At 39.9% G+C, this 17,026-nt stretch overlaps 3 protein-coding genes across 7 annotated transcripts; 2 read left to right on the forward strand and 1 right to left on the reverse strand.

Annotated features, from left to right (window-relative positions):
* The first annotated feature begins 1,968 nt into the window (after positions 1-1,968).
* fosl1a (FOS like 1, AP-1 transcription factor subunit a) lies at positions 1,969-6,002 on the forward strand. Of its 2 annotated transcripts, none has more exons than XM_077021266.1 (4): positions 1,969-2,441; positions 2,862-3,119; positions 4,329-4,436; positions 4,525-6,002. In XM_077021266.1, the coding sequence occupies exons 1-4, from the start codon at positions 2,313-2,315 to the stop codon at positions 5,104-5,106; spliced, it is 1,077 nt and encodes a 358-aa protein (XP_076877381.1). In that variant the 5' UTR covers positions 1,969-2,312; the 3' UTR covers positions 5,107-6,002. The 2 variants fall into 2 exon arrangements, with proteins under 2 accessions (XP_076877381.1, XP_076877380.1); XM_077021265.1 differs by having other exon boundaries at positions 1,971-2,441; positions 2,859-3,119.
* ccdc85b (coiled-coil domain containing 85B) lies at positions 4,193-10,507 on the reverse strand. Its single transcript, XM_077021272.1, has one exon. It carries the CDS (start codon positions 9,095-9,097, stop codon positions 8,495-8,497), a length of 603 nt encoding a protein of 200 aa, XP_076877387.1. The 5' UTR covers positions 9,098-10,507; the 3' UTR covers positions 4,193-8,494.
* A 1,395-nt stretch (positions 10,508-11,902) lies between these two features.
* Positions 11,903-15,356, forward strand: fibpa (fibroblast growth factor (acidic) intracellular binding protein a). 4 transcript variants are annotated; one of them, XM_077021278.1, is made up of 12 exons: positions 11,926-12,002; positions 12,222-12,294; positions 12,386-12,493; positions 12,716-12,914; positions 13,003-13,129; positions 13,212-13,312; positions 13,702-13,835; positions 14,003-14,111; positions 14,219-14,282; positions 14,423-14,509; positions 14,599-14,696; positions 15,005-15,356. In XM_077021278.1, exons 3-12 carry the CDS (start codon positions 12,409-12,411, stop codon positions 15,072-15,074), a joined length of 1,074 nt encoding a protein of 357 aa, XP_076877393.1. In that variant the 5' UTR covers positions 11,926-12,002; positions 12,222-12,294; positions 12,386-12,408; the 3' UTR covers positions 15,075-15,356. The 4 variants fall into 4 exon arrangements, with proteins under 4 accessions (XP_076877394.1, XP_076877392.1, XP_076877393.1 ...); XM_077021279.1 differs by lacking the exon at positions 12,222-12,294 and having other exon boundaries at positions 11,903-12,002; XM_077021277.1 differs by having other exon boundaries at positions 11,923-12,294.
* Positions 15,357-17,026: the final 1,670 nt, after the last annotated feature.

A 17,026-nucleotide genomic window follows, 5' to 3' on the forward strand; every position in this document is an offset into this window, starting at 1 on the left:
GTACATGCAAATGTTATGGTTGTACATTTGCAGACCGGAGTCCGTCTGTTGCCATGCACAATTTCTCAGCGACCCAGTACCTTACTTAAAAAGTCCGGATGATTGTTTAACCTCAGAAACTCGACATACTAAGTGGATGAGCTAACACGTATGTCAGTAGCAGTATTACCATGGGAGTTGTACTGGTATGAGTGTATCAGGAACAGCAAGACTGGAGTTTTTACATTTGTCAGTATCACTGCTGGTCTACCCAATATATACTACACATATATTGTAGTATATACTACAAAATCTTTAAAACTAAATAAATGTTTTAAATAAAGTGCATATTGTTGGTACTGTGGCCTTAACTCTGAATTTAGCTAAAATTATCTCTTTTCAGTGATATCACTGTCATTGGCGTGCCCTCATAATCACAAGGTTTGTTCTGTGCCTCTCTGTACCGTAACATGCTCTTCGTTTCTATTCTGTATTTCTGTTCGTTCCTAAATGCCATGCCTGGTTGTTTGAACTAACAAATATACATCATTGAACCTGAGAAAGGCACAACTGAAATAAAATAAAAATAAAATATATAACTTATATATACGTTTTTTTTACTGTGCAAATCCATGGTTCTACGTGACACAGTGGGAGGGCGTTACGGGAAGTTTACGTAGTCAGATCCATGTAGAATCGGAGTAGCATTCAATAGAAATCTGTTAATGATTTGGTATTTTGTAATTTGGGTGTGTTTATAAAGGGGGTGTGTCTGTTCGCAGTGACAAAAAAATGTTTTGCTACGTCAGTCGCTTTCATCAGTGTCCCATCCTGAGGCAAAAAGGCATATCCAAAATCACCGAACAACACAAGACAAGACATGTATCCGCGGACTTGGCAAGAGGTGGAAGGTGTGTCATTATTTTTTTCCTGGGGCCAAGACTGCCTCATTCTGGTCTCAGGCAGACGTTTTACACAGATTACGTCGTATTCACCTGTTACCTAATTTCTCACAGGCAACACACGAAGCTTCTGCTGAACTGGTGTCAATAGGCTAAGTAGGCAACATACATTTTTAATGGCCTATTACATCGATTCCATAACCCAAAACTGCAAATTGTGGATCAAACGAAACATAAACAACGACTTTGTAATTTTATTTTTAAAAATCTAACGAATTTGTCATACTAATAAAAATATATACGAACAACTTTCGTTCGTTTTGGCACAAAAACAATGACTAATTTGACTTTCTAAACAGTAGAGCAAGTATGTAAAGTTGTCACGTTAGCCAGTTTGCCACCCGTCCTAAAGACCCTGTTGATGAGTCAGAGGGATTTCGGGAAAGAGTTCAACCAGTGAATGGCAGAAAGACGCAGCTGTCCATTATCATTTCCTGACCACAGAGGGACGCCACTCATAAACGCGAACGAGAAAATAATGTAGAGGAATTAACAATGACTGCATACATATAACAGTAGCCTAACTATATACATTTGAATATGGTTTAGTGATTACGAAAACGCAGCCTGTACACGTGAGGAATTCATTAACCCAAGGGTCGCCGGATATTTAAAAACGGATAATAATAAACTTAACTGACCCATAGCGTCTTTCTGTTTCTAATCTAGCACTTTCTGTTTCTCCACTGCGGTTCCCTCCTGCCTCGTTAAACTCGTTTCAGTCAGCTTGTTTCCATTCACCTGAAACAATTGCAAAAGGTCAGACTGAGGCCACTAATACGATTCAAGGATTATTATTACAGCATTCCTCTGCTTTCAATTCCTATTCTACTAGAAAGTAAGTTTCTATTTAATACAGCCAAAGTGTGAGCCCCACAAACTATAGAAAAAATAATCAAAAGAGGGATTCCCGGAAAAATCTAAACATGGGCATATACGTCATCTAACACGTGACCCTCGTCACGCAAATTGTCGATACCACTATTTCCCGTAAAATGGGAGGGGCGTAAACAATACGATATGTAATCTAGTGCTAATAATCATAAGAACATTCTGATAAAGTCGTCCAGCTGAAAATCTAGATTGCTAGTTGGACATACACTAAAGCGTTCGTTCCTTTTTTATTTGAACACAAGTAATAGTTTGAACAGTACTGTCGTGAAGTATTACTTCGTCACACCCCTAGGAAGACACGAGTGGATTCTACCATTTTCCCGCAACAAGACTGACATTCAACTTTACTTGTGAACTGTCGTGGTGATGTATAAGTAAGCGCAGTTGGACCAGCGTAAACCATTTGGACCGATCACTGAGTAACAGGTTTGTTTGCGCAGTTCTCTTTCTTGGACTATTAGAAAGTAGACGGCATACATGTATCGAAACTACGCGAGTCTTGGTAGAGGAACCGACCAGAACTTCTCGGATACCAGTTCTGGATCTGGATCGAGTTCTACTAACGTTACTGGTACCACCGCCGCTGTCACTGCCCAGATCCAAGAGGTAAGGCACTGCGTTAACTAACTAACTGGTTTTATTTATCGTCTCTTGATAATCATACACATACTTTCACACATTTTACATTCGATGGGGCAGTTTGACTAATCATCACGATGGTATAGTGGTATAGATGGTATAGAATTCTAAAGAATATATTACCAAAATATTAAACAATGATTGAAATCTTATTTATGGGTGTCGTGTTATTAGGCATATACTGCATATACTGAGGGCTCTATCATTTAGGCTATACAGTAAAAATTTTGGTGTAATGTTTACTTATCTATCTACCTGCTTGATTATTATGGTACTTCTAACCTGGTTACAGAGGCTGAAAGTGTTGTTATAATGTCCTTATATATTTAATATGAATTTATGTAATATATGATTGAAGCTTACTTTTGTTCCTCCATCATCTAGCAGAAGTATTCGGTGGCAGGATCCAGTCAGTTTGTTCCTACCCTCAATGCCATAACTACAAACCAAGATCTACAGTGGCTGGTCCAGCCATCCCTGTTACCCACGCCAGGTCCTTTCATGGCAGGTCCTCGTCGGCCTTACCCACTGCCACCAAGACCTGGTTCAATTAACCTTCAGCCACCCCACTCAAACCTCAGACCAGGGGTCATCAGAGCAGTAACAGCCTCTGGAAGTTCTGCGAGACGACGAAATGATGAATATGTAAGTTGTATTTATGTCCCAATTATATTAAAGATACAAAGGTAAATTATAGACACCATGAATGAATGATATATCCATGTGTCGATTTTCTAAGTCATGGCACACTATTCCCGAGTTTCATTACCCATCATGCCCCTCCCATTTTAACTTACAAAGAAGAAAAAAGTTCTGGAGGTTGTAGAATCATGCGATGTGTAATATCCTGTAGTGTGTCTGATGGGTGTGTGTGTTTCATGGCTCTACAGAAACTATTGACTGATACACACAAGGTAAAGGAAGGGTGTGACATATTAAAATGGTCTTCTTTGAGAGTGTGAATGTCTTTGGTTCAAAATGTTCAGTTGTATATCCTTGATTTTTTTTCAGTGAGTCCAAACACATTTCATGGTCATTAGTAGATGGCAAAATCTATTTGGTATTCATTTGAACTTGATAACATCCAATTTAAATCCTTATTTAATACTATTTATAGTATCTTGATTGATTCATGCCCCAAGTCTTGATCTTGAATAAGATGGTGTGGCACAAGTCAAATAATGAGACAGGAAGTCATGTGACTCATTGGAGCAGAATCATATGACTAACACCTGAGTCACTGAGGGGTCTAAAGATGACTCATCAAAATAAGGGGTATGATATATAGAATAAGTAAGACAATATAAGCTCAATGAACAATGAAATTATTAGTGTAACCGCTGAAAAGAGAGATGGCAGACAGCAATGCTGCTGATGTAGAATACTGGCAGTTTTTAAGCATCTCTTAAGGGGTATCTATTGATGCAAGTGACCCTGTCCCCTAGATGGCAGTATTGCTGTGGCCAACAATTGATAACTCCTTATATGTGATATGTACCTTTTGTCAAAATTACAATCCTGATTTTTCTTTGCAAGCTGTTGGCGTTATATTTCTGTAGTTTTATAGCTATGAACAGTTTGGAGGCACCTTGCCATGTTTGATTTTGTTAATGTTCAGATAAGTAATCTTTTTGTTAACTTAGAACTTCTATTTGCTAATTCTTTGGGTATAAGTTAATCATGTCTTCCTCAGAGAAAAGTTGATTTTGCCTTAATAATGATAAGACATGTCGTTATGTGCTAGCCTGTCCTTTGCTGCTTTAGCAAAGAAAATGGCAAAAATCAAAATAGCCAAACAGGTATGTTATTGCAGTATGTTACATTTATTTTCTTATGTTTGTTTCTACTCCCTAGCTCTCTCCAGAAGAGTTTGAAAGACGCAGAGTCAGAAGGGAAAGAAACAAAGTGGCAGCTGCTAAATGTCGGAATCGGCGGCGAGAACTCACAGACACGCTACAGACCGTAAGCTCTTCGTACTTCTCACATTTACTTTGTGTTTATGAAATTGGTTGTGGCAAAATGCACCACATTTCTTTTTTTCTTTTAACAGGAGACGGACCAGTTGGAAAATGAAAAGTCTTGTCTGCAGAAAGAGATTGCTGAGCTGCAGAAGGAGAAAGATAAACTCGAACTGGTTCTCGAGGCCCACCGACCTATCTGCAAAGTGCAGGACTCCGATTCGGACTCTGATTCTAATAACCTCATTCCTCCCCTATGTGGAATCAAAATTGAGCCAGTGGATTCCGAGCGCCCTGGACCTTCCAGAGAAGGCAAGATTCAAACCAAACTAGTGAAACCAAAACCTAAAATAATTATTCCACCTCCACCTTCAACCTCAGCTGCGGGTGGAAGTGGAATGATCAATATGGAGTCTGAATCTCTCCATACTCCAATTCTCATCTCCACTCCTTCTCTGACTCCATTCACGGCTAGCATGGTTTTTACCTATCCCTCTACATCTCTTGATACCAGTGCTTCTGCCACGTCTCAAGCACTCAGCCTTCCTGCTTCTCATGGTACGGCCCAGTTCTCCCGAAATCCAGAACCATGTAGTATTGCCCATCGTCGTAGTAGCAGTAGTGGAGACCAGTCAGATCAATCTCTTAACTCACCAACAATCCTAACCCTTTGATTTAGATTTCCCTCCACGGAGAACAAGTGCTTGAACTTTCACAGGTGTCTTTAACGCTAGGTCAGGGTAGAACAAATCCATTCTTATTACACTGTAGATACAAACCAGCACATGTAGTGCCTTCATGTAGCTGCTATAAATACTATTCATGCTTAGTTTGAGAACAATGCATAATTACTTTGAAACAGAACACTAAGAATATACTTAAACATATATTATAAAAATTGCATTTATGCACAATAGTTCTATAATGTAATCATTTTTATTTTATTTTTCACTGACATTTGCCTTGATAGATGACTGGATAAAAAATATGGATTGCCCCAGTATATAACACTTTTAAAAAATATAATTTGTAATGTTATCTTTTAACATAAAAAATAACCACATAACCATGTATCTATGATTTTCTGATTCATGCAGACCTATGACTGTCAGGATGCACACTACATTATCATAAGTATTCATGCATTATTGATGGAGAGTGAAGCTAGGCGATTGGTAGTTTTCATAAATAGTACAGTGTATTAAGCTACTTTTATGGGGTTTATTATAGCATCTTTTATGCTTAAATATTATCCTATGTCTTCGAACCTTGAGAGCCAGAGAAATCATGCATTTCAATAAGTTACACTGGTTAAAATTATTTGAATTTACCTGCAGATTCTCGACTGATGTAGTCAGATGTGCACTTAAAAGTGTTTTTATTAGATGGTAATTATGTGTATTTTCTAAAGTGTAAGACTTTGTTATATCAAGTTCAGTAGTAATTAATATATTGAAGTCTACAATGAAAGCATTATTACAATTTATGTGATGCACTGTTAGGGCTGGACCATAGAATTTACCAGATTTGTATTTATTTTTGAGAATAAACTATATTTTAAAAAATTTCATTCTGTTTTTCATTGACTACAGACCTTGGTTGTGAGGAGCTATACACTATACAACATGGTAGTAATAGTAAAATAATTGAAGTAACAAAATATATTGCTTTTGGGAATAATTTGTAAATAATAATAATAATAAAGCCCTATGGTTTGTTGATGTCTGAAAATGAATCCAATTTGTGCCCTGAAACATGTTTACATATTTGGAACCTATTAATGTGCTTAAAAAACTGTTAATTGAAAATAGAAGTGGAGTTCAGTTAAAGTGAGATTAGAAGTGCGTGGATGATTGGTTTAAGAAGAAGGAGGAGTCCACGCTGCTTCCTCTGAGAACGTTCTCATTACCAGCAAAGAGAAATTCCTGGAATCGCACTCACAGTGAAACCGCACTTTAAAACTATATTAAAGTGTCCTTTAAATCTATTCCCACAAAATCCTAAACTACGCAAGATATAAAATTTAGTAAATTAAATTTAAAAGCACATAAAATTATTTTAATCATATAAAATTAAGTAATGAGTTAGAGAAATTTATGTTTTACTGCTGCAAGATTTTTTGTGTATTGATGAGCTGCTGTCTGTGAGTCATGCATATCTTAGCACTAAGATGTGCAGGGCTTAGTCTTAGTCTTGGACTACACTGCACTGTCAGTGGTATATCACTACTGGAAATTTCTTCCTAGTCTACTCATAGGCTTAATCTGGGTCTGAGAACCTGGTCCACAGAGTAAAGGGGACAGATGAACAGAAAGCACAAAAAACATGGGATAAATAACGCAGGTTTTGAATAGTATTAGTAAACACATGTGCAAAGGACAAAAATGAGTGTGAAAACAACATTTACAAGCACAGAGCAAATGGGAAATACTTGGTCATCATGCTTCAAACACACGTTTTTCTGTTAGCATTCTAATCTGGACAGAGCCCTGAAGGGAGCAGGCACGCTAACGGGTTGCTAGTGAAGTGGGAGTTTGTGCTGAGAGAGCCAATGTGTGCATGCTCTGATAAAAGAACCTCTGTACACTCTTGTTAGGCTATTGCTGAGTTGACCTTGCTGCTATGCAAACATTAAGCCAAAAATATAACACAGGACACTTATGTCTTTGGTCCTCAAACATGACCAGAGAAATTTTATACATGTCAGTCAACACTCTTCACTTGGCTTAAAGGAAAGCAAATCAATAAAACATTCGCCCTGTAAGCAATACACGTGCCCACGTGGCTTCCAACACAGAAAAAGGACCATTACAGAAATGAGTAGCTCAATCAACTCGAAGTTCTCTCACTCATAATGAATATGGCCCCAAGATTACAGCCATCAAAACAAAGCCATTAATTAAGAGTTTGATGCTAGAAACGAAAAAATTCCAGTCATTAAAGTAATACTGATTAGAATAAGTAAGTAAAGCTTAGGTCTAACCCAAAACATTTATATGTATGAATTATATTCCTTATAGGAAAATCATAGTAACAATATACAGAACAATATTTCAAACTCACTTCATTGTATTATCCTCCAGTCGCCAGTATGTAAACGCAGCATGTAGCCGAGTTGAGTCCAATTAAAACAACAAATGAACAAAAACAATAAAGCTTGTTAAAGCAGACATGGGCAGATAAATCAAAGTTGGGTCAATGCAAGAAAATTTAGGATCCAGTGCAGTATTCAATAAGATGGTTTAGCGTAATAAATTTGACTAAACTGACCGGTACATAATAATGTTGAGAAAGTATTCTGAATGTGCAGTTTCAGCCAAGCACTGCAAGGCCCGCAGCCATACAGTAAAATCATGAGAAATCCAATCATCTGAAACCGGAAGCCTCCTTGTGACCAACGTTTTATACGGTTTGTCTCAAGTCACCCTTGAAAATGATTCAGTGCTATTTGTGCATGATCTTGAACAGATCATTTTATGGCTCTATGCAGTTTAAAAATGTGAATCTTATTGAGATTCATTTCAGCCCTGTCTAGTGCATCATTAAAACATCAGCCCATTTGAAATAAAGTTCAGTGCACAGTAAAACCTGGAGTGAGTCAGCAGTTAGATTGGTTCTTCTTCTTTTTGTTTCAAACAACCTCCCTCGACACTCTCTAATCTCCTATATACAACCCCTGTTAGAGACCAGAGAGGGAACATCCCAGTGATCCTAATACTTACACTTAAATAAAGGAACAAATACGATATGATAAATAACTTTAAAGCTTAAAACTATTCCTATCAGGTCTGATATCGAAAGCAAATGAACATAATTCACATTTAGAAATTCATTGTAAATGAAGGGAAGAGGGGTAAAAATAGCCTAAAGAGAAAAAACAAATTAACAAAATGTGTCTAATAGCCACTGTACATGCCAGAATAAACAAACTACTCCACATCTGTCGTTAAGTAGTTGAGATATAATGACAAAACTGTAAACTGTTTTGTTCCTCGTAGATTAATTCAGACCACTCTCCGACATTCTCTGAGAGGAATAAAGTGATATGGCTCGTCTTTTCTCTCAGTCATCTGGTGAGCACACCAGGTGGAGCTGATCCGGACTCCCCACACTCCCCGTGCTGGAGCTCCCATCACCCAGGTCCCGGGCCACCATGCACGGAAGGTTGAGCTCCGTCGACCCCCCCGGGCTGGAATCACTCCGGCTCACACACTCCTCCTCGAGCACCAGGCACAGTTCCTTTAAATCCAAGTTCTCCTTCACCAAACCGTCTTGCATCCGCTCGAGGTCGGCGAGTTTCTTCAGGTAGCCGCCCAGGTCTTCGCGCATGACTTTTGCAGCGTGGTGCCCGAACAACTGCCACTCTCTGGCGAGCTTCTTTACTTTCAGCCGGTCGTCGTCCAGAAAGCAGCATAAATCACGCAGTTCTTGGTTCTCCTCTTGAAGCCGCTGGTTGATGACTTTGAGCTCCCTGATTTCAAGCAGATGTCCCTGAAGTTGTTTATTTACTTCTTTAATTAGGCGACCACGTTGTATGAGGGCTGACATCTTCTCCGACTCCTCCTTGCGCAGCCGGTTCACCAGTTCTTCTTTAGAACAAGACAGTAGATCCTCGTCGGACATTTTTGCCAACTCTCGGTTTAAGACTTCGCCGTCGCTCCCCATCTTGTATCAACTTTTTAATTGGTAGCTTGTAAAAAAATACAAATTTGATTGTCGAAATAAAAATGTCGCGCTGGATGAATCAAAACAGTACGTTGCATATTATGGTGGACACGAGGGAGCACCTAGAAATTCATGCTGTTCTCGCCGTTATCTGAGCACATTTAACAGGCACATGTAATGTCAGGCTATTCCAATATGGACATCTCTGAGCACACCTCGTTTCCAGGCCTCGAATAAACCAACCATTTCTTTCACCTTATTCAAATGCCCGCGTATAATGTCAGTGGAGAATCCATATATTTGAGACTGCTCTAACTGAAACCTGAACAAAGGACAATGTGCCCGGTCGGGATTTTCTGGACGTCGGCCTATTTACAATTCAACGGGTTAGGCTACTAACATTGCTTTTCTAATTTTGGTGCACAGCAATATGCCAAGGTGATACAATGCAACATACTCTGCCGACGTCCCGAGTCGTCCTGAGTGTCGAGAGATCAAATCGCAGGTTTGGATTAAGCGCGATTATGCATCCTTAATCTCGATGCGTCCAGGTCTGTTGTCAAGGATCACAATGTCCGTGTTTCTGTCGTTTCTCTGCCGCCTCAGACGCGCCCGTCTCTCCCCGCCCGGACTCCACACCTCATTCCGTTGCTCTGTCGGAATTATTCTCCCAGCAAAATCTTTTATACGTTTGAATGAAAAGCGCATCCGACCGTAGATATTTCAACGAGGCACTGTAAACACGACAAAAAAAATAATAAAATTGAGTAAAAAAAAAAGTAGGACAGTCTTGATCTGGATCGTGCGATTCAACAGCATGAAAGATGTCTGATAATCCGCGGTTTCCGTGATGCTGGATTTTCAGTGCAATTTCAAGTTTATTTTATCCGCCAGGCAATGTGAAATATTATATTCAGGCTATGTAAATTTTTACGGATAAACTGCTCTTTCTCCACATGCAACCATGATTGTAGAGGCAGCTGATGTATTACCCCTCCTCTCTCTTTCTCCTCCCCCTCCTCTTCACCCTTCCTTCCTTTTAGTTTGTCCTAATGGTGAGATTCAGGCTGCCCCGCGGTAGAATGACATCACTCCAGCAGAGTCCCAGTCAGATGCCAGTTGTATTTTGATATGCTGTGGGCTGAAAACTCAGGAAAGTTACTCACGATCAGCTAACTATGATATTAAATCAAACCACAGCTTGCTGTTATTATGGGTCACCCAGTTCGACCCCAACAAGAACTCTCTCCTGCCTTTCTGTTTCTCATTTATCCCCTCCAACACACCAGCACGGCCAAAACGAGGCCGCGTGCACACACTGATGGAGAGAGCTACAATAGCCTTTTTTGTACTTTAATCCGTGGTATTTGGCCATATCCTTCCGCTTTGCTCTCAAGCACTATTGTTACCCGAGACCATAACAATGTGGGGTGTTAGCGAGTGTGAGCGAGGGGCTGCAGGCGGAGGCGGGAATGGAAACACACCACAATGAGGTGAAATAAGTGGGCGGGGCCATCGGAATGCAGGACATCGAGGTGCTAAACAAAAAGGCTGCTGGTTTTGACACCGAAAGTTGGGAGGGGACAGGGATTTAGAAAGAATATATAATCAGCATCAATTATATACATAACATCTACATACATACACGCTATACAAGGCACTCCATCTCACAGGCTCCCAGGTTTCTGGTAGAGGACCACTGAAGGAAAAAGGGGGAATTATACATAAAATGCACACACACACACACACACACACACACACACACACACACACACACACACACACACACACACACACAGAGGATAAAGCTATTTAGAACTCCATGCGCAAAATATGAAGGACATCCATCCATCCATCCATCCATCCATCTATCTATCTATCTATCTATCTATCTATCTATCTATCTATCTATCTATCTATCTATCTATCTATCTATCTATCTACTTTATAATCTTACAGTATTTAAGGACAGGAAAGCAAGGTAAGAAGGAAATTAGTCTGAGACTATAGTTTGAAAACGAGGAATTACTACACCGCCCAAATAAGTTTGCAAATAAAATTAGTTAATAGTTAAAACATGAAAGCCACAGTTAAGTAAAAGTAGGGCTGCACAATATGGCCAAAACAATTATGTGATTATATTGCTGCATATAGATTTTCAGATATGTCTTACAGTATGTAGAAATTTAAAACACACGAGCCGAACTGAACCCTCGGTGTTTGCTAAATCATATGAATACTGTGATTCATTAGAAACGCTCGGGAGTGGTTAGGATAAAATCTTGTAATTTGTAGGAGGGCGTATTTGCATACTGCAGCCATTTACGGCAGCACTAGGCTACTGCAAAGGCGCATATTGTGATAGCAGTTTACAAACGACATTTAGCGCAACCTCGGGATGCTGTAATATGTTATAAATATATTGCAGCTTCTGAAAGTGCAAGATCCGTTCTCTTATTATGAATTTAAAATAATGCATTAGTCAGTTTTTTTACAGAGATGAAAAACAGAAAATTTAAACAAAACATTGTTGCTTTTACTTGACCAAATTTGGGATGTTTTCGGCGGATTGCAATACGAGCCAGGTCAAGACTATTCCTATCAGTGTTCACAAATCAAAACAGTCTCAGCTCTGCGAGAAAAAAAGGCTCCCACCCGTATTACGGATGCGTTTGAGAAACGCGGACTTTGTGCAGATCGTGTGATCTACATGCCATGTTTTAAGTAATGTCTTGTAAACGCATGATTGTGAGATCGGCGATTTCGTATCGACTTGCTGCGCGTTAAAGTCGCGGTTATTGCACGCGCCCGAAATAATGAACGTGACGTCAAAAGAAGGCGCGCGAGTTTGTTATGGAGCGGAAGTGCACGCTCGGGTTTAGCCACTGCGAGTGCTAGTCAAGTGGTTTGTGGTTTTATTATTTGTGTGAGACGGAATGTCATGTGGCAAATGTGAAATATGATTATAATTGACAATTTGTTTATTATTGCCTAGTGTTATATTTAGTGCCCAGGCGAATGGTGTCACGCACACCTTTGCTGGTGGCAGCTAGCATCCTAGCTAATCAACCTTTGACAGCTAGCTTGCTAGCTAACCTAGCTGTCTTGATTTGTGTGATTACAGACCTGGGTAGGTTAGCTATCTACATGTAACAGTAACAGTCATACTGTCATAGTAATATATTCACTATTTTTGGGTGAGTACACACTAATTCAATTTGCGTTCATTTTCTCGCTGTACCATTAAAACATGTACAACGTTTAAGCTGTTTGTTATGTTATTGGTAGTTAACACAGCTGCAGTGGTGAAGATGTCAGTAGAGCTGGACGTGTTTGTGGGTAACACCACCATCATGGACAAGGAGGTGTATCAGTTATGGCTGAATGGATATACAGGTAAACCTGCTGCTCGGAGAAATGTATAAACATGAATATGTAAACCTGAAATGTTGCAAATATATATATATATAATAAGGTGTATCAGTTATGGCTGAATGTATATACAGGTAAACCTGCTGCTTGGAGAAATGTATAAACCTGAAATGTTTATGTAATGTAAACCTATGTGTAAACCTGAAATGTTGCAAAAAGATAAATAACAAGGATGGTTTCCTGTAGTGAGCGATGCAGTAAAAGTGCGGATGGAGGGAGGAGTGATGGAGGAGTGTGAGGCAAGTGCTGATGTCCTGCTGAGCGACACTATGGATCAGTTCCGAACCTTCCAGATGTGCGAGAGGCTTCTGCAAAATCCAGCAAAACTCGCTAACCAGCTCCTGTTCCAGATTCCACCAGATCGGCAAGCAATGCTGATCGAAAGGTTTGCACGCTCGTGATTGTCAGTTGGCTATTTTGGTCATGATTTTACAACACATCACATCTGGATCTTCTCATGATCACGTGTGCAGATATTATGCTTTTGACGATGCCTTTGTTCGCGAGGTCCTGGGAAAGAAACTGTCCAAAGGGACAAAAAAGGACCTCGATGATGTTAGTGCAAAGACTGGCATCACTCTGAAGAGTTGCAGGAGGCAGGTAGGTAGAACTCTCAAACATAAATAACTTTGAAGATGGGCCTTTTCCAATAAATTAAAAAAAATATATTATTTCACCACAGTTTGACAACTTCAAGCGTGTTTTCAAAGTGGTGGAGGAACTCAAGGGCCCCCTGGTGGAAAACATAAAGCAACACTTCCTGCTCCCTGACCCGCTAGCGAGGTAAGAGAGAAGATCGCTAGCACATGTTCCTTCCACAGCTGTCGCTTCAGTTGCTTGTAGAGAATCCTGGTAACAACAGTTACAACTGTGACATGGAAGTTTCTAAACCTTTGCATGCATGTTTAATCTACTTTTAACAGTACCAGCCAGAGCTGTACCAGCCACAGAACCAATTTCGGTACTCTAGGGAAAGTAATGTCCAAGACATTAATATAATAATGACATACAGCTATTTGGCTACAATTATTTATGTAGATTCATCAATGGCTGTGCTATGATATTCAGAGGTTTCAGCTATACAGAGCATCTGTACATCTGAACAGATTTTTTTTTTCCAGCTCTGCTCTATTTTCCATAGATATTGCAATCATTTTTTATTTGTTTTACAGGGATTATGCTGCCATAGTGTTCTTTGCCAATAATCGTTTTGAGACAGGAAAAAAGAAGCTTCAGTATCTCACCTTCCATGACTTTGCCTTCTGTGCTGGACAGCTCATCAACAATTGGACAGTTGGAGCTGTGGGTAAGATTTATTATTATTATTATTATTATTATTATTATTATTCAGACATTTTCTTTGGCTTGCATCTTTTTCACTCCAGTTTTGGATCTTTACCACTGTTGTATTTAGCTGTTCTTTAGCACACTGCATTTCTCTTCTCTTCAACCCATGCAATCTGACTCCCATAGATAACATGGTGGAAGACATGGATGTGGACCTCGACAAAGAGTTCCTTCAAGACCTCAAAGATCTCAAAATTTTAATCGCAGATAAGGATCTTTTGGATCAGCACAAAAGGTACAAGACTACAACAGTTTGGGTTTGGTTGAGGAATGTGGATGGAATGGACCTTTCTCCCTCTGACTCACGGTTTTGAGTAAATAAAACTATTTCCATATCTTCAGTCTAGTATGCGTAGCTCTGCGGGGAAAAACCAAAGTTTTCAATGAAATGGAAGCCAATTTTAAGGTGGGAGAAAACATATGTCTTCAGTGTCACGTCACATACACCTGGATTGTATATGTTATTCTGTATTACATACTTTATGCATTTTCTTTCAATTTTGAAGGAATCTTATCTGAAATATTTGACAATTCCTTCCCCTGTAGAATCTTTCCAGAGGCCTTGTCAATATTGCTGCCAAATTAACAAATCCAAAAGATGTCCGTGATTTCTTCATAGATCTTATAGAAAAGGTGGTCTTCAAACAATAATGTAGTGACTTTTTTTTTCCATTTACACTACACTTATGATTTTGACATAAGTTCTTGTGTCTCCTTTGCAGTTCATTGAGCCTTGCAGGTCAGACAGATGGACAGCTACAGACGTCAACCTCTACCTCACCCACTACACAAACTCAGCCCACATATTAGACAGCTTCAAGTGAGTCCATTATAGTAATTTCTTCATGGCCGTGTATTACACAGCAGGTCACAATGTTTCATATGCTTTGCTTGCTGTGAATATGCTGTAGTAAGCTCAGCCCTTTACAGCCCCCTTTTTAAAATTAAATCCCCAGCAAGTCTAGTCTTACCAAATTGCATGTATGAACCCAAACCATTAATGAATGTGGGTTTCTTGTGTGCAAATCCCAGTTTTTCAAAACACTACACAATGATGCACCAAATGTGCTTTTATTTTCTGTACCAGAAAACTTAACTTCTTGGTGACTCTCTATCTCGTTCCGTCAGGCACCAGACCGTCTGGACAAGGTACATGGGAGTGATCAAAAGCTGCATACTCAGAATGTATCACGAGTAACGAATAGGAATGAATAGTGTTTTTCTGCACTTTCTTAATCAAAGCTGCTTTGTGGATCCGCCCAGTCTGTTCACCTTTTGCCCCCCCCCTGTATTTAAATCCCCCGTTTATCATGTTCCTCCTCTAATCCTCAGCCAAATGTCTCCCTCCAACAGCTGGCCATGCCCCGCCCCCATTTCCCATGATGCTGTTCTCCCCATTATCCTCCCCTCCTCCATTCATCTTCTAGCCACTGTCAATCAAAATAATGACTTGTAAATAAACGCAGCATGCTTTTCTACAGATAGTGTACTTTTTTTTTCTCATCAGCTTTCCTGGAAATTCTGTAAGCATCGCCATAATTAGGCATAAAATATCTAATATGTGTTTTGAGTTGTAATTTTAAGGAAAAATTCACATACACATTGTCAAACTCGGGGGATGTGCTGGACTTTGAAAGTGTTACATGTGTGTTCTAACTTAACGTTTTGAATGCAAAACAAATGCTGCTATATATAACAAAATAAGATATTTGGATGTTTTTATGTCCTGAGTTGTGGTTGCTGAGCAATGATCAGTGATGGTGAAATATATACAGAGGCAACCGGGCACAGGTTGTGGCGTAACGCGTGGGCCTAATTACAAATGTACGGTCCACAGCGGATGAGAATATTTATCCCTAAGGCATGTGGCTTGTCATTTGAACAGTTGAATCAATAAGTGTGGGTGTCAGAAACCCAATGTGTGTGATTGGTGTGTGTGTGTGGCCATGTGGGTGTGTGCACGAGAAGTTAGGGCCTACAATCTGTCCAGCGTTTTGGTGGGTAAACACGGTCTGTGGGTGTTCTGCCAATTACAGAGTTGTTATGCACCTCAGACACTGGCTAATATAGAATATTCTTGGTTTCTGAAATGGATTTGAGAAAACTGCCTGCTGGAATTTCACACAGTTTCACCACAGTAACTCCAAAACTGCAATTAATAGAAAATGTATAATAATAATAACAATAATGATAACAATAATAATAATGCATTATATCATGTTATGCAATGATTTGCACAAATGCATCATTGAATTCATATTCAAATGTTCAAGAAGGAAATTGTTTATGTGCTTCTTCTCTGAAAGAGGAAGTAGATTTAATGAAAAGGGGGGGGGGCACAATGAATATGCTATAGTAGTTAGAGAAATACAGGTGTAATCAGCATCATTCTCTACACAGCATGATAGCTAAACATATCTGCCTTCATATCATCCAGCGAGGACCTCCAGTTTAAATATTTGGACAAGGTATTTAAAAAAAAAAGGAAAACCTTTCAGTGCAGACGTGTCTTTTCCTCCCTCTTAGTTCTCCTTCGTTCTATCCCTGTTTTCCTCCTGCTAATTTTTGTCGACATTCCGCCAGTTTTTTTCCAAGCTAAAAATATCTGGCCATGTCTGTATGAGAGTCAGAGAGGGTATGGGTGAACCCTCTGAAATAGATGAGTGAGATGAAGGGTGAATTGAGGAGGGGGGGGGGTAGAGAGAAAGTTACAAGCTGTGGGGGGTGAGTTTAAATGAAACCAGGTGCGTTGCAGTCCTTGTGTGTGCGTGAGCTTGTAGGGTCTGCTGGTGGTGGAGGGGGCTGGTCGAATGTGTGTGTGTGTGTGTGTGTGTGTGTGACTGAATCTGTGCACTGTTGTTCTGTCAGCGAACCGGACAGATTTGGAATTTTGGAATTTGGGCCACAGACCAGGAATTTTCATCCTGGGGGGTGAAGCGCGTGGGGGTGTCGTTGGGGGGCGGAGGACTGCAGTGCAGGGGGCCGCAGGGGGGGTCAGAATGGGCCGTCCCTCTCTTCTGTCTCGCCCTCCTCTGAATACATTCATACTCCAGCTGTACGTCTCCACACTCAGTCTTAGGCTGAGCAGGCACAACAAGGAAGAAGAGGAAGAAGAAGAAAGAAGAAAGGTCACTTAAGCGAGAGAGAGAG

This window comes from Brachyhypopomus gauderio, chromosome 11 (assembly GCF_052324685.1).
Source record: "Brachyhypopomus gauderio isolate BG-103 chromosome 11, BGAUD_0.2, whole genome shotgun sequence".
NCBI lineage: Eukaryota > Metazoa > Chordata > Actinopteri > Gymnotiformes > Hypopomidae > Brachyhypopomus > Brachyhypopomus gauderio.

Bases quoted from the DNA above. Each gene is read 5' to 3' on its own strand.
- fibpa (XM_077021276.1), top strand. From the start codon at position 12,373: ATGTTATTGGTAGTTAACACAGCTGCAGTGGTGAAGATGTCAGTAGAG. The intron at 13,313-13,701 runs GTAAGAGAGAAG...TTTGTTTTACAG, and splicing joins CTCCCTGACCCGCTAGCGAG to GGATTATGCTGCCATAGTGT. The intron at 14,510-14,598 runs GTGGTCTTCAAA...TCTCCTTTGCAG, and splicing joins TCATAGATCTTATAGAAAAG to TTCATTGAGCCTTGCAGGTC.
- ccdc85b (XM_077021272.1), bottom strand. From the start codon at position 9,097: ATGGGGAGCGACGGCGAAGTCTTAAACCGAGAGTTGGCAAAAATGTCC.
- fosl1a (XM_077021265.1), top strand. From the start codon at position 2,313: ATGTATCGAAACTACGCGAGTCTTGGTAGAGGAACCGACCAGAACTTC. The intron at 2,442-2,858 runs GTAAGGCACTGC...TCCATCATCTAG, and splicing joins TCACTGCCCAGATCCAAGAG to CAGAAGTATTCGGTGGCAGG. The intron at 3,120-4,328 runs GTAAGTTGTATT...TCTACTCCCTAG, and splicing joins GACGACGAAATGATGAATAT to CTCTCTCCAGAAGAGTTTGA.